Source organism: Salvia splendens, chromosome 9 (assembly GCF_004379255.2).
Source record: "Salvia splendens isolate huo1 chromosome 9, SspV2, whole genome shotgun sequence".
Taxonomy (NCBI): Eukaryota; Viridiplantae; Streptophyta; class Magnoliopsida; order Lamiales; family Lamiaceae; genus Salvia; species Salvia splendens.
Genome location: NC_056040.1, coordinates 10716464 through 10742272, shown reverse-complemented (window position 1 = coordinate 10742272; position 25809 = coordinate 10716464). Strand labels below are relative to the sequence as shown.

Sequence of the window (25809 nt, the reverse complement as noted above, 5' to 3'; positions counted from 1 at the left end):
TTACAAATTACAATTGACCTCGGCAATATAAGTAGGGGGTGTGCATTCGGGTTTCGGTTCGGTTTTTCGCCCTAACCGAACCGAACCTGAAAAACCGAATTTCGCCTAAAACTAAAACCGAACCGAAACTGAAAACCGAACTTAAAAACCCAAACTAAACCGAAAAACCAAAATTATATAAAAAACTGAAAAATCGAAAAACCTTAAACCGAAAACCGGCGACGGCTGGAGGGGCGACCGGCGACGGAGGACGATGGAGTTGGTGGAGGGATTTAGGGTTAGAGGGAGAGGAGAGCCGAGAGCGGCGGATCTGATTCAGAATTCAGAAACGTGAGTTTCCAATTAGGGCTTTTACTTTTAGTTATAATTATATAATAGTAACATATATATAATAAAATAAATAATTAAATAAATTCGGTTATTCGGTTTTTTTCTTCGCCCGAACCGAACCGAACCGAAAAACCGAAATTTTTGTATTTTCAAAACCGAACCGAACCGAACCGAAAAACTGAAATAACCGAACTGAATTTCAAAATTTTGGTTTGGTTCGGATATTCGGTTTCCGGTTTTTTTGCTCACCCCTAAATATAAGCATACCATTCAAAACAACAGAATAACTTAGTAAAATCCAATTCATGAACCAACTACATTTGTGAACTGAGAAAACAAACTAGCATGATTTACACAATTAAGACTCACAAACACAATACACACCTTACCTTAGACTTAAACTCCCTATACCCTCACCACCTCAATTGTAATCCTGTGGACCATAAGGCTGAAACATATCTGCAAAAAACTCCTTCTTTCTTCTGGGATTAATACCAATGTCTCTACATATTTGATCATTATACCATATGTGCAATCCAGCAACACAACTACTTCTTCTGTCAGGGGCGGACACAGAAATAAACATTAGTAAGAGCTATATTTTCAAAATATAATTTAAAAATATTTTTTAAGTAATTTATATGATTAATAAGGGCTTTAATATAAATATAGGTATAAATTATGAATACATTATAAAAATTTATAAAAGAAAAATGTTAAAGAAAAAAATTCATTAAGGGCTACAACCCTACCTTTTCTCTATGTGGGTCCGCCCATGGCTTCTGTATTTCCCGTTGCTAGAGTACGTCTTCATGTACTTCTCCCACGTCTTGATGTCCTTCTCCATCTCCTTGATGCTCGGCAACTCCACCGCCTCATCAAGAAGTTGTGCCACCCATTTGCACCTCATCTCGTACGTATACAGATTCGAGAGCGATTCCGAGTAGCCTATCACCGCCAGCTGCGGAATTCTAGGATGAATTATCTGTTTGCAATATACAGCACCAGACAACTCCATTAGTATGAGGCCTTTTGAGAACTGTCCCAAAAATCAAAATCATGAGGGCTTAATCCAAAGTGGACAGTATGATGCTAATGTACCTGTAGAGACGGATGGTGGAGGTTGGAGTCTCTAGAATGTAGTTTTGGAGAGTTGGAGACGCGAAGATGTTCTTGAGCTTCTCGTTGCCTTTGTATCCGGTTGCAAAGATTACTATATCTGCTTTTACATGACGTTCTCCATCGATGATGAGGCTGTCTTCGCAGAAGCTGACATTCTGCGATTTTTTTAGAACAAGGCTGCCGTTTTCGACCATGTCGTAGAATGTTTTCGGGAAGCATGTAGATCTGGCAAGACAAGATTTCTCCGAGAAAGCTCTCTTTAGGAATCATTCCGTACTTTTTCATCTTACGTAGGTCTCCACGAACTTGGACATCGCCCATCGCTAAGTCATCTCAATAACATTAATTAGTAACAAATCAAGTGACTGAATTTGGATTAGATTAATTACCAGGGGTGTAAGTGAGGTGGCTAAGACGGTAGAGTGGAGTCCTTGGCCTGGTTTATGGACCATGAGCTCCATAAAGCGCGTCGCGAAGATGTAACCGAAGTGGACACCCCATGGATATGCATCCGGAAGTGCCCAATGCACCGTTCTTTGGATCATCGTCCAAGGATTTTCGGGCCCTGATCAACAAATATGATCGGGATAAGGGTGTGTTTTGTACCATGGATCAGTTAGAGGTTTAATTACAAAATAATTTATGAGCTACTCTCTCCGTCTGCAAATAGGAGTCCCGTTAATCCATTTTAGTCCGTCCTCGAATAGGTGTCCCAATTCACTTTTACCATAGATGGTATAATAGAGTCTCACATTCCACTAACTCATTTCACTCACATTTCATTTAAAACTACTCCCTCCGTCGATGAAATATTATCCAAGTTTGACTCGACGCGGGTTTTAAGAAATATGAAGAAAAGTGGTTGAAAAAGTTAGTGGAATGAGGGTCCTACCTTTATATATTAGCTTTATAATAGAAGGTGAGTGTAAAAAGTTAGTGGAAAGTGAGGTACATTTATCAAAAATAGAAAAAAAAATAAAGTGGATGACTTTTCACGGACGGACCAAAATGTGAAAAAAATAAGACTCGGATGGAGGGAGTATATTTTTATAATAACTTTAAGTAAAATACGTTAATGGAACATGCAACTATCAAAATAATAAACGTGAAAATGAGACATCGAGTATTTATTTGGGTAAGTACAAATATAGAAAATATGGGACCAAAGGAATAGTAGTATTTCCAAAATTCATCATGTTTCAGATATTTGAAGGTGTAGTACACACATAGTAGCACGCACACCACACACACGATCGAAGACCCACAGATAGGTGGCTTTGAATGTATAGTTTGGTTATCTCTAGACTTTAGTGTTACGGAAATGAAATATTAAATCTGGTTCTACTCTCAAGTTTCATTAATAAAACCATCAATTGAAAGTAAATGGTCAAATCTTGATTAGTGTTCACTTACCAATAAATTTTACAATAAACTGGTGTTAAATTTGAATATTAAAAAATTTCAAATGCAGTATGCTACATCCGAGCGGTTGCTGAATTGGTAGAGCCTATAATAGCAACTGGTTTTCCCCTGATGAAGTCAGCAGCAACTGCATTGTCCATGCCAGAGTAATCCATCGAATGCAACACTTTGCCTGAAAATATCTCTGCCCCAAATCCAGCTCCAAACTTTGGAGTATTTGGGAAACCACTGAATCTCCCAATGCAGATTATCACAAATTCAGCTTCATACTCCTAAACAGTTCAATTCATAATTAGTTGAGCACATACTCCTAAAGATTTAGTAGAAATAAAGAAGTTATCTTTGGTGTGGATGACTTTGAGAATCCACTTTCCTTGACATCCAAAAGCTTTACCCCACTTAGTGAAGTACTATAGACATTTTCATCAAAACTAGGTTTATCCCATATAGCATATAATAATCAATATGATTAGCGATTTGCAATGATAAAATAAAACAAGAACTATATATGCAATGTTAACAAATTTTATGTTATGGTTTTGCTTGCGAATTTTCTGGAGTTGGAGCTGGAGCTGGAATGCTGGAACCGGAGCAGCGGCGGCAGTGTTGAATAAGATGATTTTCATCTGAATATCGGATTCAGAATCAGCATTGTTTTTGGAAAATTCCGCTCTTCCCTCCCAATGATATTTTACTTTCCGTTACTATTAGGTAAGCTACATAATAAAAATGGAATCTAGATCAAAATTATCTTAGCCAAAGAAAAAGGAATAAACAAAATAAAATCCCATTGGTCAAAGTCAAAATTATCCAACTAAAGAAAAAGGAAATTGGATTTTATCAAAGCGCTTTCCCATGAGTCAATTTTCATCATGGAAATATGAAAAATCCGTGCATGGAAATATGGAAAATATGTGGAAAATTCCATATATTTCCAAATATGGAAACTAAATGGAAATATAGAAATATATGAAAAATTCTAATTAATGAATTTTTATGCATGGAAATATGAAAATATATGGAAATTTTGAGAGAGAAAAAAAATCAATCACTCACCCCCACGCCAGTACCCCTCCAGAACCACCCCCGACCCCCCAAACAACGGGCGTCTTGGAGCATCCGCACTGTGTCGGGCGACGCTCGCGACGCTCCTCCCCAATCGTAACACACTGCACCTTCTATTGAAGCTCCCCGCTTGTGAGTTGTGAATGGTCTTAACACTAAAAACCTTAAACACCGAGTAGTATACTAGTCACATGCACGGAATATTATTTACTCACAATCATTAAGCACTAAAATTGGGGCACTACACTAGTTATCGATTTTCTCAATTTTTTATTATTTTTTTGGTATAACTTAAATAATTAAATTGATTTATGAATTGGTACACAGTCCTTTACAAGCCCAATTTATATTGTTTGATTGTTGAATCAATAAACAAATCATATTGCTTTTCTGACGGGCCACTCACGACCCTGCAATGTAGCTGCCTAAGGAGCGAAGCCCAATATTGTTAATTAATTTTTGCCATTCCCTTTGAGTTTGACCTAACTAAGGATTATTTGTGATACTTTCCTCACTAACAATTATTTGTGGATCACCTCCGATAAAGATGAACACATTTGTTCATCACTAACTAATTATTTATCGATTATTAAAGCGCAGGTTATACGTGAAGGCGGATCACCCAAATTTTAGTATGCTTCATCACAAAATCAATTAATAATCAGAGATATACTCCCTCGTAGATGTTTCATATTTGACTGGTGCAAATTTTAATAAATTGTTTGACTTTTTAAATGGTTATGGTGAAAAAATTAGTGAAATGTGAGCTACTTATTAAATTGTTTAACTTTATGAAGGATCGAAATATTAGTTTTATAATTGTGAGTAGATAAACTTAATGAAATGTAAGGTTCACATAAAAAAACAGTAAAAGTGAAATGTAACATTTATCGAGACCGACCAATGAAGAATATGAGACATTTAATGAGGACGGAATGGGTAACACATTAAATATTTACATTGACATATTTTACTATATTTTCATCATAGAACAACTAAAGTGTGAATATCTTAACAATGTCAACCTCTCGAGCAAAATAAAACACATGAAAGCAACAACAGAATATAATTAAATTCGATTGTCCTCTATTAAAGAGTGGGAAGGGAATAACCAAATTGAGTGGAGGAGATTATAGAAAGTTATAGGTGGTGGTAGTCGGGTGGGCCATAAGGCTGAAACAGCTCGGAAATGAAGCCATTCTTTCTTTTGGGAGCAGACCCAATGTCTCTACATAATTGATCATTGTACCAAATAGGCACCCCACCAATGCATGACCTTCCCTTGCCTGCATACCTCTTCATGTATTTCTCCCACCCTTCCATCTCCTTCTCCATCTCTCTTATATTCGGCAACCTGAACTCCCCATCCAGAAAATGGGACAGCCATTTGCACCTCATTTCAAATGTGAACAAACACGACAGAGACTCCGTGTAGCCTATCACTGCCAGCTGTGGGATTCTTGGATGGATCATCTGTCTGTAGAGAGGCACAATCGAGTTTGGAGATCCATATATGTAGTTTTGGAAAGTGGGAGAAGCGAACATGTTCTTCAGCTTCTCCTTGCCTTTATATCCCGTCGCAAAGATGACCACGTCTGCTTGCAACGGGACAGCTTCTCCCTCGAGGATCACACCCTCTTTGCAGAAGGTGAAGCTTTTCGATTTTTTCATCAGAATGCTGCCGTCTTCTACTCTGTCGTAGAAGTTCGGCTGCAGGAAGTGTATCTGACAAGACGAGGCTTGTCCCACGAAGTTTTCCGTTGGAACCATGTCATATTTTTTAATGGGAAGTCGCCATTTAAGATAGATTTCCACCAGCTTGTTCACAACCCATCGCTAAAACAGGGGAAAAAAAGACGGAAATGAGTCTTAAAAAAGCCAAGCCTTATAAAGGGGAGGATTGGATTATCCATTCAGATATAGAAGATAGTCAGGATCGTCAATTTATGGATTACCAGTGGAGTTAGCAAGATTGTGGCGGCGGTGAACAAAGAGCCCTGGCCGGGCTTGTGAAGCATGAGCTCAGCAAAGCGAGTGAAGAACAAAAAGCTGAAGCTTAGCCCCCATGGCTGGGCGTCGTGGGGTATCATCCAATGGATTCTTCTTTGTACCATTGTGCAAGGATTATCTCTTCCTGCAATGCTCAAATTCAGAATACTCCTCTTTAAAATTCAAAAATAGAATGCTTACCATTTAGATTGGCGCACTCGTACGCAATGTCGACTGCTGATTTCCCAGAACCGATAACGACGACACGTTTTCCCTTGATGAGTTTAGCAGCTGCAGCATTCTCCATTTTGGCGAGATCCATGGAGTGCATTACTTTCCCCGAAAACGCATCGCTTCCATATCCCGGAGCAAACTCCGGGATATTTGGAAGACCACTGAATTTCCCAATGCACAGAACCAAGAACTCTGCTTCATACTCCTGCATTCATATGTTTATTACAAAACAGAATTTTTATAAAAAAAAAGTAGACTTGTGTTTGACGATACTACTACCTTGATGGAGCCATGATCTCCAGAGTGGGAGACTTTGAGAATCCATTTCCGTTTGGATCTAAAGGCTTTGCCATCTCCACCCCAGCAATTCATCTCTTCTTCAGATTCTCCCACATAATCAACATCGATTACTGTGCTATTGAAATTGACGTACTGCAACAGCTGGAATTTCTGAGCGTAGGATTGGAGATATTGAGTGAGTTGGGTGTTGTGGGGGAGCAATTCTTTGACAGAAGAAGGCCATGGGAAGTCTGAAAATTCATACAACTGCTTAGGAACTTGAAGGGTGGTGGACTCTAGAGTGTGATTCCACAGCCCGCCAACCTTGTCTTGCTCTTCGAAGACCACCGGAGTGAAGCCCTTCGCCGCCGCGTATTTGCAGGCGAGGAGGCCGCTGATTCCGGCGCCCACGATGGCTACTCGTTTCTCATCCATACCTGATTACTGGATAAGATGGAAGCGCTTATCTACACAATTCTACACGTGTATCATTGTTACTAAACACACAATCTTGTACTAATGATTTCGAATTTTGTAGCAACACATACTAATTGGCTGCCTCGTGAAGATATTCTCATCAATAACTACTTAAAAATACAAATTTCAGTAAGGCGCATTGCTTGCACTGGGAAGTATTACTGATCACCTACATAAGAAACCACTAAAATTATTTTTCACCTTCGAGAGCACATTCAACTCGACCACCTATATATCTATCTTACATTGTTGAAAAGATTACATATATTTTGTCTGGAACTGATCTTGCATATGTAATGATTTTTTTTTAGTTTCTTATTTTTATATATGAGAATTATTACGTAATGATTTTGAAATTTATATTGCAGATTGTTGATAATTAAGGACTTTGTTAAATCAAATTCATCTGTTATACTCCTTCCGTCCGCCATTAAATGTCGTATATTTGACCGGCAACTAAATTACTAACAATTTGTGCATCGCAAATGTGTTAAACAAGTACTAGAAAATAAAATCTTTGCAAAAAACAACATTATATTATAAGCTATTTTTTTATCGAATTATTAAGCATTAGATAATGGTTCTTCTAATTCTCACATTAATTATTTGTATGATAAATTTCTATAACAGTTATTGTGTGTCAATCAATAAAAACATTTCATTTAATTTCTGATCTTTTCATTTTGTTAGTTTGATTTCCCACTCTTATCGTTTTTTGTCTTAATTTCCTCTCGAATTCATCTTGCCTCATTCGGCATTCCAACACTGTCACTCAAACTGAACTTTTCAATACTTAATTTAGGACAATCTTATATTTGACCTTTTTAATAAATAATTTGCACTCATATATTCAATTTGATAGTTTGGACTCTAGCCATTGAGGTGCTTAATGGATTGTTTAGGCTAGTATTTGTTTCTAGAGATGTCAATCCAACCCGAAACTCGTGGGTCGACCCGAATAGTCCGGTAAAATTAGTGGGTTAGGGCTGTAATTTTGTAACCCGAATACAAAACGGGCTAAATGGGTTGACCCGAATGGGTTGGAGGGTTAAACGGTTGGCCCGAACGGGTTGCGACTTTTAATTGAAAAATATTAAGCTTTAAGGGTTTTTTGAATTTTTGAATTTCATGTGAAACAATCAATAATCTTTTCCAATCCTCATTCTACACTTTTCCAACTAATCTCATACTATCAACTTTCAAGTTCCATCTCGACTCATTATTCCATCGTCCCGTCATCTGCAACTATTGTCTTACTACCACCGAAGCCAATCAAGACCAAATTAAGAACTAACATATCAAAATCTCAATATATTTATCATTTTAATAATGATTCATAGTATTATTTTAAATTTTCATAAAGAACTAATTATGAACAATTCAAAAATAATGACATGAACATAAGCTTTAATTCAAATTAATTGATTTAATTTTGATTTATCTTTGTTTATGTTGTAGTTGATCGAGATGAAAGACTATTATTTAAGAAAACTATAAAAATTTTAAGATTTTATATGATTCTAAAACTAACAACAAAATAATATCTAAAATTGAAAATCATTTTAAAGAGTAAAATTTTGATACAAGAGATTATTTTCGAAAGTTTCTAGGCCCGAATAGCCCTATGGGTTAGCCCGAAACCCGGCAGGTTAGGGTTAGGGTCCAAAATTTATAACCCGAAAAAATCATAACCCGAATAGCTCGCACCCAAATAGCCCGACAATCAGAATGGGTTTGCCCGAACCGGAACGGGTTAGCCCAATTGACATCCCTATTTGTTTCAATTCATATTAAGGAGCTATTTCAATTAGTCATTGGTAATCCAGATTCATATAAAGGGGCTACTTTTATTCATCATTTTGATAGTTTTAGCTCATATATCCTATACCATCCAGATTCATATAAAGGAGCTACTTTTATTCATCATTTTGATAGTTTTGGCTCATATATACTACAAGTATAAAATAAGCTGCTTCATATCAATTTTGACCTCATATCAAACGAGCTTATTTATTTTTCTTTGATGTATTGACTTGTACCAAATTAGATAATTTATGCTCATGTGTAGGAGCTAAGTTGGACAATTTTTGCTAGTGCCTAAAAGAGAATCATTGATAATTAAGGCTTATATCTATATAAGTTGCTTTTCTGACGGGCCATTCACGAAGCTTATAGAGAGAAGCCCAATATTATTAGTTAATTTTCTGCCATCCCCTTGTCCTAACTAAGGATATCTTTCTAACTATTAATTAGATTTGTGGTCATTTCCTATCTAACAATTACTCACCTCCGATAAAGATGAACTCATCTGTGGATCCTAACTAACTTATTTGTCGGTTATTAAACCGCACCATATATGTGAAGGAGGATTATCCAAATTTTAGTGACTTCATCACAAAATCAGCTGTAATCAGAGAAATAATATACTCTTTGTCCTATTATAAGTGAGTCATTTTTTTTTATTTCTTGGTTAAAATGAGTCATTTCCCTCTTTAGCAAAACATATCATTCTCTCTGTTCTTTTATTCTCTCTTCACTCATCTATTTTTTGTCTTTCATACTTTACTTTTTTATATCACGTGCTCAAAATAAGTGACTTATTTATGACGGACGGAACATATTTTTACTTTACAATTTTAACATAAAACAAGTACAGTAATATGTGAATATGTCAACATTGTAAACCTCTCAAGAATAACAAAAACACATCAAAGCAACACAAGATCTTTATCAGAATTTAATTCAATTTGATTGTCCTTTATTGTACCAAAATAATTTCGTGGAAAGTCAGAAAGTGCCAAGACGACAGAAAATAAAATGCGTTATCTTTCTTAGTTAGATAAAATCGGGATATAGTATTTCAAGATTTACTTATTTGATTATTAATAGCCCATTTGCCCATACGTAGCTCTTAAATTTCAGAAATTTTATAGGGCATGTTCGATAAGTAGCCAACCAAAACTACTAGCGAAGGTATTTTATTTAATCACAATAAAAATAGAAGATGATTGTAGTATAAAAATGGATAGGAATATTTGGCAAGTCCAAGGCAAAATCACACGTTTGTGAGAGTCAGGGTCAGATCCTTTGCACGTGAGCTTCATTACTCACTGCTTCATCACATGGTTATGGCTTATGGGACGATATATATTTTTTGAGTTCATCTTCGAACTTTTGCCCAATACTTTCCATTTTGATAGCCAAATGTGAAAAAAGAATCCATAATATGTACCTGAAAGTATGAGCCGTTGAAAAATCAACTTGCACGACCAATTGGTGGAAAAGACTAATTCAAAATGATCACTGCTGGTTGAAAGAGATATAAAAAACAACAAATACATTATATACTTTCATATGTCTCTGCATACCTTTATTTAGATACTTAGATGTTTTAGGAGCATTGTCTTCTCAATTCTCGAATCTACGTTAAATTTGTCGCCACCTAGCGAATTTGAAGTGTTTCTACATACTAGGAGGTATGGGTGATTTGTGAAGGAAGAGTATTGGCATAGGGGATACTATCTTTGATTTATCTTGTAATAAGTAGTGATAATTTTGGATTTGTCTTCTACTGAGTGGTTATCATCTCTGCTTTGTCTTCCACCAAAGTGGTTATTCTTATAGATGTTGATTTTCCGAAGATGAAAAATCCTTCGGCGCGAGACAAGCGAACCAAGAAAAGACTTAATTGCCCCCGGAGTTGAAGAGAAGTTGAATGGGAAAAGACGCCCTTACCCCTCCGAGGCAAGTGCATATAATGAAGAATGATTTCTGTGTTGCTCGGGATGTTTGACTTACTAACAAAATTCGAAACAACTAACATCACCCGTTTAACTAACTCTAACACTCCCTCATCCCCCATTTATTACTATTTTATAAACAGACAAGTAATACATTTTCAGTCCAAGGTAAAAAGCGCATAAAAAGGGGGGGAAAAGTTTAAGGAATGGTCAAGTACTAAATTACTCATATATAACATGATTATTTTTCTTATAAATAAGAGAATGACATTTATTATCGTTAAAAAAATTATTATCATTTATGTATGACCTAAATTTCGAAATATACAAAGGACAAGATGGATGCCTATTTGCACTCAATACTAAGGATTGTCAAGCAAGCTAAAAATAATCCTTGTTAACATATTATTCTATCCTCTTTAAATAAGCATAAAAAACGGAAGGAGTTATAAAGCTTGGATCTTTTTTCCTCTCGTATTTGTAGGGACGAGAATATGAATGAATTTTAACGCTTGATTTATAATTTTATATAGTACTCCATATATTTTGTAATCTTATTATATTATTATTTAGAAATAAAATCCAATAGCAAAAATATCAAGGTCAATATCTTTTGCCAAAACATATTATATGAACATATTTTACTTTTGAAGAGCAAATGAAATTGTACCACATCAACTGTTAAGGAAGAAGTTCATCAACTTCACGATTTCGCAAGAACTAGAGTTTGGGGGAAGGTGCGGACGAGAGAGAGAGAGAGAGAAGAATAGAGAGATTGAGAGGAAGTAGTTTATTTCTTGATGAATAAAGTGAATAACAAATCCCCTATTTATAACCCTTCTAAACGTCATCTACTAATTAGGATGGAAATCCTATTACTACTAGGAATTGGATAACTAACTAATTAACATAAATAAAAGACTCTACTAAATAAGGAATAAAAGACTCTACTAAATAAGGAATAAAAGACTCTACTAAATAAGGAATAAAAGACTCTAATAAGGAACGTCCCTTAACGAGAGACAAAGTCTAGCCTTCGTATCGGGCCGGCCTTCGTGCCACACGTCGCGAGGACCTAGCTCGTTGGACCGGTTCAGCGTGCTGCCTTGTCGCCGGCAACCTAGTGTCGGCGTTGAGCTCATCTTCTTGAGGCAATTGTCGTTCCTTAAGCCGTGCCGACGGAGGTCCCGTATCAACTCCCCCCTCCTTAGAATGCTCCTTGTCCCCAAGGAGAGCGGGAAATTTTCGCTGCACCACAACTAATGGTTCCCACGTCGGATTCTCACCCGAATCATCGGCCCAAGCTAGCTGTACTTCCTCCACTGCTGCCCCATTTCGCAAAACCGTACGTCGACCAAGGACGCCGGTTGGGCGAGCCACCGGTTTCCCCCGTGCAAACAATGCCGGAAGCTCCCTGTGCGCCCACGCAATGTCTTCCACAAATGGTTTCAAAAGACTCACATGGAACACATTATGGACACGACTCCCCTCGGGCAGCTGCAAACGATACGCCACTTGACCAATTCTTTCCAACACCTCGAAAGGGCCATAGAAGCGGCGTGATAACTTTGAGGACAAAGGTCTTGCTACGGAATATTGCCTATACTGCTGGAGTTTAAGTAACACCTTGTCACCTACATTGAATTCCACGTCCCGGCGATGCTTATTTGCTGCTTTCCGCATTCGTTGTTGCGCTCGCTCCAAGTTTTGGCGGAGCCACATAATCGTTTCTCCACGTTGATGAATCAAAGAAGCCACATCTGGTGGCGTTGTTGTCGAAGGTGGCGACGCGATCAAGGGGGGCGGTTCCCTGCCGTAAAGGGCCTCGAATGGCGAAATCCCTAACCCCTCATGGTGAAAACAGTTCAAAGCTAACTCTGCCCAAGGCAAAAAATTTGACCATTTAGCAGGTCTATCCGCGGTAAAGGCGCGCAGGTACTGCTCCAGGCCGCGATTCCTGACCTCCGTCTGTCCGTCTGTTTGGGGGTGATAGGCCGTCGAGAAATGAAGTGTCGTCCCGCTAAGCCGGAGCATATCCTCCCACACCTCGTTTAAGAACACTGGATCACGATCCGACACCAAAGTCTTGGGGAATCCATGGTGTTTGACTACCGTCTCGATAAACAAGTTTGCAATCTTCAAGGCGTTGTAACGGACTGGTAACAACGCAAAATGGGCATATTTTGATAAGCGATCTACGACCACCATGACACCCGTGTAACCTCGCGACGGCGGCAGGCAGGTGATAAAGTCCATCGAAACATCTTCCCACACCTGTGAAGGAATAGGTAGAGGTTGTAACAGGCCCGCCGGCTTTTGAGTAGAGTATTTGGTCGTTTGGCACTCAAAACAGGAATCAACGAAGTTTTTGACATCCTTCCGCATCCCTTTCCAATAGAACGAGGCCGCCAACCTCTTAAACGTTCTATCTACTCCTGGGTGGCCTGCTGCAGGCGACGAATGATGCTCATGTAGGAGTACCGCTTTAGCCATGGAATCTTTGCTCACATAAACACGACGGTTAAAGTACAATAAACCGTCAACTAGGGACACCGCCGGATCTGCCTTTCCGTGTTGTAAGGATGACTGTAACTCAATCAAATCGGGGGTGGACATCACCTCATTCCGCAGAACCTCCCAAACATCAGGAATCGGGTGTGCGGCAGCCATCAGTGCCCGCCCAATCTCCACTTCCGAGATCGAGGAATCGTCTGGTACCAGCACCGCCGACTTTGGGTCCCCATCTGCCGCGCTCGCGGACTCTCTGTCTGGACCCTCCACATCTCGCCTGGATAAGGCGTCTGCCACTTTGTTTGAAGCCCCGGTCTTGTACTCAATGTGGAATTTGTAGCCCATCAGTTTCCGGGCATAAAATTGCTGGTCAGGAGTTTGAATTATCTGTTGCAACAACTCCTTAAGACTCTTCTGGTCGCTGCGAATGACAAACTCCCGTCCCAGCAAGTACTGACGCCACTTCTGCACTGCTTCGACAATGGCATACAGCTCCTTGTGGTAAGTCGACGAGACCCGGCGCTTCGGCCCTAACTTTTTACTAAAGAACGCCAGCGGATGCCCGTCCTGGAGCAAAACAGCCCCGATTCCGAAATCCGACGCGTCCGTTTCTAGGTAAAAGGTGCGGTCAAAATTCGGAAGGCGAAGGACCGGGGCGGATGACATCGCCTGTTTTAATGCTTGGAAACTGTCCGTCGCTGCTGCAGTCCATACAAAACTGTCCTTTTTCAGTAACTCCGTGAGCGGGCTAGCGATGGAGGCATAATGTTCTATAAACCGTCGGTAGTACCCCGTGAGCCCTAGAAAGCCTCGTAGCTGCTTCACCGTTTTTGGAACCGGCCATACCGTCATTGCCTCAATTTTAGCCGGGTCAGCTTTCAGGTTCCCGTCCGCGATTAGGTGACCCAAGTACTCTACTATAGAGCACGCAAATGTGCATTTAGATAACTTAACAAAGAAGTGATGAGCCTTGAGGATAGACAATACTTCATGGATATGGCGTGCATGCGCTGGCATGGATGGGCCGTAGATGAGGATATCATCGAAAAATACTATCACCGACTGACGCAAAAGGGGTCTGAAAATTGCGTTCATCGCCGCCTGAAACGTTGAGGGAGCATTTGTCAATCCAAACGGCATCACTAGGAACTCAAAGTGGCCGTCATGTGTGCGAAATGCCGTTTTAAAAATATCTTCATCGCTCATGCGGATTTGATGATAGCCCGATCGTAAATCCAATTTTGTAAAGAATCTGGCCGCACCCAGCTCATCGAACAACTCATCCGTCGTCGATATCGGAAAATGATCAGGAATGGTTGCTGCGTTTAATGCCCGGTAATCGATGCAAAAACGGAAGGACCCGTCCTTTTTTCTGATCAGTAGAACCGGCGAGGAGAAGGGGCTCTGACTTGGGCGAATCAACCCTGATTCTAACATCTCTTTCACCTGCTTCTCTATCTCATTCTTCTGAAAGTATGGATAACGGTAAGGTTTCACATTTACTGGTTTGGCGTCGGGCAAGAGGTGAATCTTGTGGTCAAACTGCCGTCTAGGGGGCATTCCCGAAGGCAAGCCGAAGACGTCTCCGTGTGAAACCAAGACGCTCCGAATTTCTTCCGGTAGTTCCCGTGGCAATGCCAGCGTCCCATCCTCCGTCGCTGGGTTACTCTCTGTTGGCGGGAGTTGAATTAACTCGAACAACTCCTCCCCGCCCTGTAGTTGTAACAAGGACGAGAACGTCTTCAAGGATACCTCCCTCGCTGATGGGGGCACGAGTTTAAGACACACACGTTTCCCATTCCGAGAAAACTCCAACGTTCCGTCGACATAATCGCTTGTGACCCTGCGCATCTGTTTGAGCCAGATCCTCCCCAGAATCACATCAGGACCATGTACTGGTAAAATGTGTAAATCGACCAAAAACACATGCTTCTGAATGACCAATCTGGTCTGGATGCTCGCAAAGGAACATAACAATGACTCCCCATTGCCGACATACACTCGGAAAGGACGAATCTGCTGCAGTGGGAGAGCTAACTTTTCCGCCACGTCGGGGTGTAGGAAGTTATGTGAGCTTCCCGTGTCTACCAAGACCCTGACAGGTATGTCCCCGATTACCCCCCTCAATTCAATGTCATCCTCTCGTTGCCGTCCGTCCAGCGCGTAAATATGGGACAAGTCCGCCGATATTACTGGCGGATCCCTATTTTCCTCCTGGCCGTGCTCCGAGTCCTCATCTGACTCCAAATCCTCTCCCATGTAAACCAAAAATCTGCCCCTACAGGAATGCCCTGCAACCCACTTCTCTGGGCAATACCAGCATAGGCCGAGCTTAGAACGCTCCGCCCTCTCCGCAGCTGTTAACCGTACAACTGGCAACCTAGGATACTCCGAGCCTTTCGTCTGATTGGAACGATTCGGCTGATTGGTTGATGGGGGCAACGTCGATTGTTGCAGCGGGTGTGTCATAACACGCTGATCACGGTTTTGCCACGGCCGACGGGGCGCCCCTGACGTCGCTGGAGGACGTTCAATGCAACTGTCATACTCTATAGCCAGTGCCATAGCTGCTGCCACTGACGACGGGTTCTGATGCTTAACCTGGTTCTTAACTGGTTGCTGAAGACCTTCCACATAAATTGGGAGCAAAATGTACTCCGGGACCCCGCGCACACGATTAAGCATTGTTTCGAACGTCGTGTGGTACTCTGCCAAGGACCCGGACTGACTCAATTTGGCGATCAATCCAATAAAATTCTGAAAGTATTGGGGGTCGAAACGTCGCCTCACATCCTCCAAGAAATCAGTCCATCTTGCCTGAGGATTGTTCTCACGATAGTTGAACACCCATTCCGAGGCCGGCGGATCAAACAACATAATCACATAATGCAATCTGTGCTCCTCCGGCATTAGCAAGTGCTCGAAATAATATTGCACCCTCGAGATCCAAGTCGCCGCCTCCGAACCGTCAAATCGCGGCTGATGCATCTTGAATTGTCTTGGCTGATCGAACTGCCCCCCGGGCTGCCTAGCCGCTGGATTATCCCAGGCCGTTGGCTGCCTGGCACTCGCGGATTCTGCTCTAGACCCCGGTGGATCCCATGCGGTAGATCGTGGTGCGTTGGGGTTCACCCAAGAATTCAAACCCATACTAGGGTTAGGGTTCGGCAAGATCCCAGCGTAGCTGCTCCCCGACGGATCGCCTATTCCCAGTCGTGGCGTTCCAGCTTGCGCCCCTCTGGATGCCTGTGCATACACCAGATATTGGCCGCACTGGGGCAGCCCTCCCGACGGTGGCTCCGGATCCGGTCTTGGCAGCTGAATCGCTTTCGATGCGCCGCGGTCTTGTGCTTCCAGCCGTGCGTCTATGCGCGCCTCCAGCCGTGACTCCATGCGAGTCATGGCGGCCAGCACCTGCTCCAGCATGGTCGAACTGGAATCCGTGGATTTGGAAGTCGAAGACAGCGGTTCAAGGCCGCGGATCGTCATAGGTTCCGTATGGTCGTTCTGTGACATGATTCAGTGAGTTCGGGATGAAAGCACCACTTGTTAAGGAAGAAGTTCCTCAACTTCACGATTTCGCAAGAACTAGAGTTTGGGGGAAGGTGCGGACGAGAGAGAGAGAGAGAGAAGAATAGAGAGATTGAGAGGAAGTAGTTTATTTCTTGATGAATAAAGTGAATAACAAATCCCCTATTTATAACCCTTCTAAACGTCATCTACTAATTAGGATGGAAATCCTATTACTACTAGGAATTGGATAACTAACTAATTAACATAAATAAAAGACTCTACTAAATAAGGAATAAAAGACTCTACTAAATAAGGAATAAAAGACTCTAATAAGGAACGTCCCTTAACGAGAGACAAAGTCTAGCCTTCGTATCGGGCCGGCCTTCGTGCCACACGTCGCGAGGACCTAGCTCGTTGGACCGGTTCAGCGTGCTGCCTTGTCGCCGGCAACCTAGTGTCGGCGTTGAGCTCATCTTCTTGAGGCAATTGTCGTTCCTTAAGCCGTGCCGACGGAGGTCCCGTATCATCAACTCTACATTCCCTACAACTACAAGGCTACAATTATAGTACTCCCTCCGTCCCAAGGAAGATGACCCCTTTTTGGGCGGCACGGGAATTTATGCAACTTTATTTTGTGTGTTAAGTGGAGAGAGTAAAGTAAGAGAGAGAGTAAAGTAGAGATAAAAGTATCTTGGATGGGACAAACTAAAAAGGAAAGTAAGTCATCTTCAATGGGATGAAGGGAGTATGAATTTACCTGTCGTATTCTTTCGACCAAACATAAGTGTGATTATAACCCAAAGCAGTAATTCAGACTTCTTTATTCAATATCCATTCTCCATTAATAGTCTTTTCTCTTTGTGCGTACGTAAAATCTGTAATGTTGTTTGTAAAAATAAATAAATTATTGTCGTACTAAATACTAATGATACTTTTTCCATGTTTAGCTTGCATAATGGTATATGGCTACATTGAGTATATTGTTTTAACTTGAAAATAATCCCAAGGAATAAGTAATAAGCCTATAAAAATCTAAGAATTATTTATATATAGGTCTTGATAACTAAAGGTTAAAGGCACCTCCCATAACAAGGAATCCAAAAAATTGGGATTTAATTAATTATTTAAACTATTAGCACATTAATGGGACTAATTAGTGCGCTTAATGAGTCGTGTTTTCTGTCTGCCAAACCCTTTTAAGCAGAATAATTTCCACTAATTTAGACAAAAATTTAAGAAAAATAATAAGTGGAGTGGTTGTGGTTTGGTTGTTGTCATGTTGAATATCCCAGGAACCCAATTTCCTCTTACATGTCGTGTCTTTACTACACCATTGATTTAGTGATGAATTCATTGCTCAATTTTAAGACATGTACTTGAATTTCTTATATCACACAATTGGTTTTACCCTTGTATAATTTTTTCAAGATCATTAGCAGCATTTGGGATTTCCATCATTCATGAATTTCCATCATACTCACAATTTAGTAATGATCCATCTGCACAGATAAACCGATAAACTAGTGCTATATGGAGTATATGTTTAAGTTAGCTACTTGACACAATTATTCTATAAATAAACTTTTAATGATATCAATTTACTAATATAGCTTTTGTTCTCACTAAGATTTGCAGTCAAACAACTTTGAATGACCAATATTATAATAATATAGATGAACTTAAAAAATAAAAAGAAATTCTGCAAACTTTAAGGAGAGGACGGCCAAGAACATGGATGAGTCAAAATATGGGCGAATAACTATGTATTTACGACAAAAGAGAGTTACAGTGTTATGCACATTTAAAAATGGACAAATATTACAAGGACAAGATGAGGCCTTGCTAGCACACATAGGTGAGTGGTTATCGAGAGATTAGAATCCATAAAAAAGGAATAAAATGGAAGAACAAAATAAAATAAAATAAAATAAAATAAAATAAAATAGGAATTGCAGCTATTTCAAGAATGGGTCATTTAGTTTAGCATTAGAGCACTTAACACTAGGTGATGAAAAATTAGTTTATTGGGCCATTTTGCGACACGGGAACAGCGCCCACGTTCTCCTCCTCTTATCTTACTCCTTTTCAACCTTTATTTCTTTTTAATTCAACTATACAAAAACCAAATATGTAGATACTTTTTTGTAAAATCCCCTATAAAAACAAATATTCAAGTCATTTCAGGAAAGTAACACCCCAAATTATTTTTATTTAAGTATTAACAATTGCTTCTTATTTTCGTGTTGACTCGAATTCCTATTTATTAATTGAAGAGGAGAAGTCTTATCAACTAAATTGCGTTTCATTCTTAGATACCAAGTTACAACACAATTCAAGAAATCGATACATCAATAAAACATGAATTGCAATTAAATCGAGACTTTGGAAACCTAATCAAATGAAACCTACTCGGCCTAAGCTTCTTGACAAAAATCCCAACTTCATTTATAGTAGTATTTGTTTATGATCATCACTTCAAATATCTAATATATCCCCAATCAAATGCTTTATGAACCACTGCATTCGTTCCATGTTAACAGAAGCTTCGATTTTTTGCACTTGTTTTGGAAAAATAGTACTTCTACATTATTTTTTCTCTTACTTTACTCTTTATCCACTTTAACTATTTATAATTAATTTTTTAAAACAAGTGCAGAAAATGAAACGCTTCTATTAGCATGGAATATGGAGAGAGAGTATTAATTTTGATGCTACAATGATTAATTAAGCGTGTCCACCTCCATAATGTGTATGCGTGTGCAAAACAAACAAAGATGTATAAGTGCACACCAAATGATGATGACTGTAACACTAGTATGATTTATACATGATTTGTTATAAAATAATGAATAAAATAAAATTCACCCCTTGAAAAAACTTCCATAAATAACCGCAGCAAGCATACCGTTAAGCCCTCTCTTCCTCGAGCTCTCATTTAATTCACATTTCCACAATTCATCCCTCCACTCCACAAATCAATTATACTAGCTACTTCATTAATTCTCTCGATCATCATGGTACGTACTAATTAACCCTGCATAAAATTGAAGGAAAATTTGATCATAATTAATTACTTAATTGTGTGTTAATGATCTGAATTGTGCAATAGGGAGGTCAGAAACCTGCATGGTTGGAGGCTCTCTACCTGCAGAAATTCTTCGCTCCGTGCTCGATTCACGACGCTGCCAAGAAGAATGAGAAAAATATATGCTGCTTGGATTGCTGCACCAGCATCTGCCCTCACTGTGTCCTCTCCCATCGCTCCCACCGCCTCCTGCAGATTCGTCGTTATGTCTACCACGAGGTCGTCCGCTTGGAGGATCTCGAGAAGCTCATGGACTGCTCCAACATCCAGGTTTCTTTTTTCTTTTTTTTTACATAATTAGTAAGCAGAATTTTGAGTTGCTTGATTATGATCAATGTGGTAAAATGAAATTCAGGCGTATACGATCAACGCTGCGAAGGTGTTGTTTATAAAGAAGAGACCTCAAAATAAGCAGTTCAAAGGGTCTGGAAATTACTGCACATCTTGTGATAGGAGTCTTCAAGAACCTTTCATCCATTGCTCTCTTGGTTGCAAGGTAGGTACAATTCAATTTATTTTTTCTTTACTTAATGAAATTCGTTACTTAATTCTCTTAATTTTAAGTTGAATTGCATGTTTTTATGATAGTAATTTTAGTGCTCGAGTACTGAATTTTGAATTTAGCTTCCACAATTAGCACATGTCAGTGAATTGCCATTGAAATTGAAATTCTGTGTATTTTGAGTTCATTTTTCATTATTAACATAGTTTAGTAGATTTTGATGGATCTTGGAAAGGATTGTCTGAATTTTGGAATGATATATTAAGCACTAATTCAAAAAATTCACAATTGTCATAATTCTAGTGGCATGAATTAGGGTGCTTTTCAGTCTAGGGTTTTGACCGCTGTAATTATGAATATTTCTATGCTAGCATATCTTGACTAATTGAATCACAAGATTGCCGTACGTGCTCACAATTTTAAATTATGTGAAAAAAGGTGCCCAATAAATTTCTAATCTCTTGATTATAATAACATTATTAGGTGGAGTTTGTGCTTAAGCACTACTATGATCTATCCCCATTCTTGAGAATTTGCAAGACTCTCCAACTTAGTCCGGACTTCTTCATCCCACAAGACATCGGGGACGACGAGATGACCAACGAGACACCTCGTTCCACGGTGGTGGACAGCAGCGACGAGCCCCTGAGCTCGTGCTCGGGCTCATCAGGGTCCGACAACATGAGCTTCTCGTGCACCGGGTTTGTGAGGAAGAAGAGGAGTGGGCTCTATGTGTGTGGGAGATTAGCTAATAAGATCACAGAAGAGGACATGGCCACTAGCATGAGTAGAAGGAAAGGAGTTCCTCATAGGTCACCTTTGTGTTAGGAAAAAAACAAAGGAATAAGAATAATAATTGATCGTTAATGATTATTAAATTACTAATTTTTTGGGGGGAATTCATCGAGATTAAAAGAATCATCATATTGAGTTTCTTGAGATATTTTGGGTTAATTATTAATTAAAACACTTTGTCCGGTGGGTTTGTCTTAATGGCATCACGTGGTGTCCCGGTTCCCAAGTTAGGGTTTTGTACATTTTTGCAAATTTAATTCTCGAAATAACATTTTTGTATGGTGATTGTATTGAGTCGATTTGGGTGTTTCTATGCATCTCTTGTCTCAAGCCTCGAACCACCGAAAAAAAAAGAATATGACAAATTAATGAAAGGAATATTATATTCTACCACTTGCTCTTATTTGGCGGATGCTTTTTACAGTTTAACTAACATATGTTGTGTAATTTTTAGTACTCCTACTTCTTTTGTTTTTTCTATTTTAATTTTTTTTAATTTCCGCATATATAGTTAGCAAAAATGAAAAATAGAGGAGCTAATAAGTGTACTTACAAAGTAGTGTTTATAATTCACAACTGATGATTCGTGGTTATTAGCATTAATTAGTTGGTGACCTTATTGAGTTTACATGGTAAATCACTATATATATTATACCTATAAGTAAAACCGATAAAATTAATTTCATATTTGGAAAATTACTTTACATTATACTACTAATTTATAGGGTTGTGATCAATTGAGATTTTTTAGCCTAATTAAGAATTTAGATGCATTATCAGCCACTCATTTTTACTAAATGAGTGGTCCAGAATTTGTCACATTGAAAATATTTTTAGATTAATTAATTATGAAAAGGCAGAATGGTAATTTCATGGTACATTTTATTCAATAATTACTTTTTAAAAAAAATTTTAAAAAAAAATTTAAATATTTTTTTAAAATTTTTTTTGTCCACTACACACATATAATGTCAACTATGTGTACAATCCATGTCAACTACATATACAATTCATATCAACTACACACATATAATGTCAACTACATATACAATTCATGTCAACTATAAGTTGTTGACATTTGATGTGCAGACTATTGACATTTGATGTGCAGGCTATTGACGATAATACCCCTGAGTTGTCATAATCTACTTGCAGTTGACATTTCGAAAATGTTGTGGATGAGTAGCTGAAAATGCATCTTAATTCTCAATTAAGCTAAAAAATCTCAATCTAACAGGACCCCTAATTTATATGTGAAATTTGCAGTAATTTCATAATTACTTACGCTAATAGTCTAACGACATACTTAGCTTTCTCTATACTGCTGCCATTAATTACCCATCCATAGGCCCAATACGTTATGTCATGTAAGTAAGCCCATATTATTTTCTTTTGCTTAGGCCGGATTATAATTTATACTCATACACTGGATCGACTCAATGGCCCAAGTTTACGTGCCCAATTTGTTATTGGCGTATTAATTTATGTTTATATATGTAGAAAGAGAAATAATATTACTACACAATTGAGGAAATTTAAACTATATGTAAAGACTTCATCATTGGGTTACAATGTGGATAATCTACGAACTACACATCGTCAAAAATTTCGTAAACTTCCATTTCATCTTCTTCAAAACTTTGTCCTCAATTCTGCCACTTTATGGCGGTGTACCTAGAATAGAATTTCTTTGTTTGAACTTAAATTTATTTTCAAGCCATACTAGTGCTAACTCCAAAAACAAAGAAAACGCAACCAATAATATTTCTCCTAAGTACCATGTGCTCACAAGGTGTATTTTCCGCACGCATATGGTGCTAGGAAAAAATCATCTATGAGCACCATTGTGCCTAGAAATCTCCTAGCACCACGACATTACCATTTTACATAATTTACGATTATTCATAGATGTGCTCGGAAAATGCTAAGAGTCAATAGTTTTAATGTTGTCAGAAATTTGCAAGTACTCCCGGTGCTAGTTAGTGATATTGGGGCTTATTGTTTCTTTTAATTAGTTTTATTCAACACAAACACTTATACAAATATGATTATTTATTAGCGGATAATTTATAATTCTGTCCTAATGAAGCTTAATTTTATGGATAATTCATTTCTCTTTCTATTTGTTTTAAAATTAATATCAAGAAGATATAATAAAAAAATACTTAATTTATCAAATTTTTGTAAGTTGAGTTTAATTTATGCTCGTAATTAAATATAATTTTTACTCCATGGTTTTAAGAAGTTTATAAGCTCGACCAAGCATACTAGCCTTTTAAAAAACAAATTCCAGTTACATCAACACTCTACTGCATATATAGCTTACGCATAATTAAATTCTCCGATATGTACATCATCTAAATCCCCTTTCTTCGCCAAAAATTGCATAGATCTATGAGCCTGTTTTGGGAAAACAAAAAAGGTTAATAGTTGTATATCTGGAGTGTGTAATGAGGTGGAAAGAACTTCACACACGAAATTCATGGAGAGACTCTTGGAGAGCACGTGCTTGACTAACCCTAGCATGAGCCTCTCTCATGCCACTCTTGTGGCCTCAACTTCAAAATTCTTCCTCCTCTGCCCTACCATCATAGATATTGCAGATTCCAAATACCCACTCTTCAATTTACACACACCTTTACCACAAAGTGCTCCAAACAATTTAACTTCTTCACACCCTTAAGGCCTTAGAGAGATGGTTGTATATGATACAGACTCCGCGAATAACTTAAATTCGATGCTGTGGGTCATCGCTTATTTGCATTCTTCATTTGAATTCTAGGGCTTGAGTATAATTATAGTGTAATGTTGATGTTGAGATCTGAGGGAAAATACTATAAATAGGGTGTGAGTTTTTCCCCAACCCTTAAGAATTCGATCCATATCACAATAAAACTTGTGTCTCTAGTTCATTTTTTGTCCCTCAAGATGGTGATTGAGATTAGTCTCTTGAATCTTGAAAACCCTAATTTTGTATTTGGGGAATTTGGGGCTGCTGCAGTTTGCGATTTGTGCATATGTAGAGAAGGAGACGACAACGATGATGATGACGATGATGACGGTGATGACACCAAAAAATTGGCGCCTGCAGCCTGAAGAAACATGTGCACGTGTATGTGATGTGAGTGTTTATCAACACAACAAAATACACATATGTAAGAGTTACTACTTCTACAGATAGTTCTATACACAATTGATCTAGTTATGTAGAAATAGGAGTGAGATACTGTTACTATATACATAGTCGCCTACATAGTATGTAGACGTTGATTAATTTCAATAAAAAGCTGCCTATATAAATATTTCTATTATAAATTACGACAACATTGCCTCTATTATACACTACTTTAACTTCACGTTTTACAGGACAATATTTGACTAAGAATTTCTACAATACTCTTTTTAAGATCGACATATGTATTAATTAATTAATTAATTTGATTCTGCGTCAACTTGCTCTTTATAGTATTTGTGTGAACTTTAAGAAACAATATTTCAATTTTATTTATAAGTATAATTCTTCCTGCAGCAAATATGCTAATTATTTGAAGTCACAAAATATACTAAATTTGCAGTCGAATTCTAAAGTTAGTAGATCAAGAATTCCTCTTCAATCTGTTTTTATCTGGATTTCCTTGACTTTTTGGAAGGGGTGTATTTGGATTGGGAGCAAAATTCGAAGTCCCATTGAAGAAACACAAACAATTAATGATCTTGTCTTATTCATAAAATGGAGAGATGTTCCTCTCCAAATAGCAGACATGAGACATCTGATCATATATCATGACTTCAATTAAATCTCGTAGAACATTAGCTAGTACTCCGTGTTTCCCAATCCGTCTTTAATCCGATTAATTTAATTACATGTAGTAGTGTTCTTTTGTATGATTTCCAAATTAATCAATCGCATACATAAATAAATTACATTCATAAAAATATAATCCACTTGTTATGAGATCAATTTACATATACACATATCTCAAAACTATGTTACATTACAAAACGTTGTCAAAACTATGTTACAAGGAAATAACTACTATCACAATCAACAAGCATACATCGTTTTTCTTGAGCCATGTAGCAAATTACATAAAATCGCCCAACAATCTTCAACAAAATAATAGGAATATTAAATTACTAGTGTTATTTATTCCAGATAAAACGGGTTAGGTTCTTTCTTTTTGTTGCACTTGAGCTTGATCCAGCTCCAGCCCTTGGTTGCCCCCTTATTGACCTTCTTGGCCGCCGTCTTAGACTTCTCCTTCGACACCTCCGCCGCGTATTTCAGACGGTCCGCCAACTTCGGCGGCTGACCCAGCCGCTGCGGCTTCTGTGGCGGCGGCGCGTATGCCGCGTCCACCCACGGGTTGTCGTGCATATTGTGATTTGTTAATTTTTCAGATATATCACCTCAAGAAAAGACCGGTGGTTGGCGGTCTTCCTTGAGAATTTCGTTTTTTTTTTTGTGGGGGATTCTTGTTTTTTTTTTTGGTTTTACTTATTTTCTAAATGTTGGATTCGGATATTCATGATTTTCGTATTGGGATGTTGTAGGAATGGAAGGTGGCACGTGAATCTTGCCCATGCACACACTGATTTACTATGTGTAGTAATTTTCCTTTTTGTGTATTAATTGAGTTGCATAAGTAGTTGGAGTATATATTATTTAATGATTTTCTCTTGTTGATTTTGAATTTCTTGGCATGATTAGAGTTTTTATTTATCCCTGACTTGATTTGTGTTTT

The 25809-nt window shown here is 38.5% G+C and overlaps 2 protein-coding genes and 1 pseudogene across 3 annotated transcripts; 1 reads left to right on the top strand and 2 right to left on the bottom strand.

Moving 5' to 3' along the window:
* Window positions 1-751: 751 nt before the first annotated feature.
* On the bottom strand, window positions 752-3149 carry LOC121749134 (annotated as a pseudogene).
* Window positions 3150-4843: 1694 nt separating this feature from the next.
* Window positions 4844-7077, bottom strand: LOC121746745 (probable flavin-containing monooxygenase 1). Of its 2 annotated transcripts, none has more exons than XM_042140669.1 (4): window positions 6439-7077; window positions 6130-6367; window positions 5895-6073; window positions 4844-5775 (listed from the first exon to the last, which is right to left on the bottom strand). In XM_042140669.1, the coding sequence occupies exons 1-4, from the start codon at window positions 6874-6876 to the stop codon at window positions 5080-5082; spliced, it is 1551 nt and encodes a 516-aa protein (XP_041996603.1). In that variant the 5' UTR covers window positions 6877-7077; the 3' UTR covers window positions 4844-5079. The 2 variants fall into 2 exon arrangements, with proteins under 2 accessions (XP_041996603.1, XP_041996606.1); XM_042140672.1 differs by having other exon boundaries at window positions 6442-7075.
* Window positions 7078-19621: 12544 nt separating this feature from the next.
* On the top strand, window positions 19622-21097 carry LOC121747823 (protein RGF1 INDUCIBLE TRANSCRIPTION FACTOR 1-like). Its single transcript, XM_042141947.1, has 4 exons — window positions 19622-19699; window positions 19792-20037; window positions 20123-20263; window positions 20753-21097. Exons 1-4 carry the CDS (start codon window positions 19697-19699, stop codon window positions 21095-21097), a joined length of 735 nt encoding a protein of 244 aa, XP_041997881.1. The 5' UTR covers window positions 19622-19696.
* The last annotated feature ends 4712 nt before the right edge of the window (window positions 21098-25809 follow it).

Excerpts from the sequence above, each read along its gene's own strand:
- LOC121746745 (XM_042140669.1), bottom strand. The coding sequence starts at position 6,876 with ATGGATGAGAAACGAGTAGCCATCGTGGGCGCCGGAATCAGCGGCCTC. Across the intron at positions 6,074-6,129 it reads CGAGTGCGCCAATCTAAATG|GAAGAGATAATCCTTGCACA; the intron begins GTAAGCATTCTA and ends TGAGCATTGCAG. Across the intron at positions 5,776-5,894 it reads CAATCTTGCTAACTCCACTG|CGATGGGTTGTGAACAAGCT; the intron begins GTAATCCATAAA and ends CCCCTGTTTTAG.
- LOC121747823 (XM_042141947.1), top strand. Across the intron at positions 20,038-20,122 it reads TGGACTGCTCCAACATCCAG|GCGTATACGATCAACGCTGC; the intron begins GTTTCTTTTTTC and ends AATGAAATTCAG. Across the intron at positions 20,264-20,752 it reads ATTGCTCTCTTGGTTGCAAG|GTGGAGTTTGTGCTTAAGCA; the intron begins GTAGGTACAATT and ends TAACATTATTAG.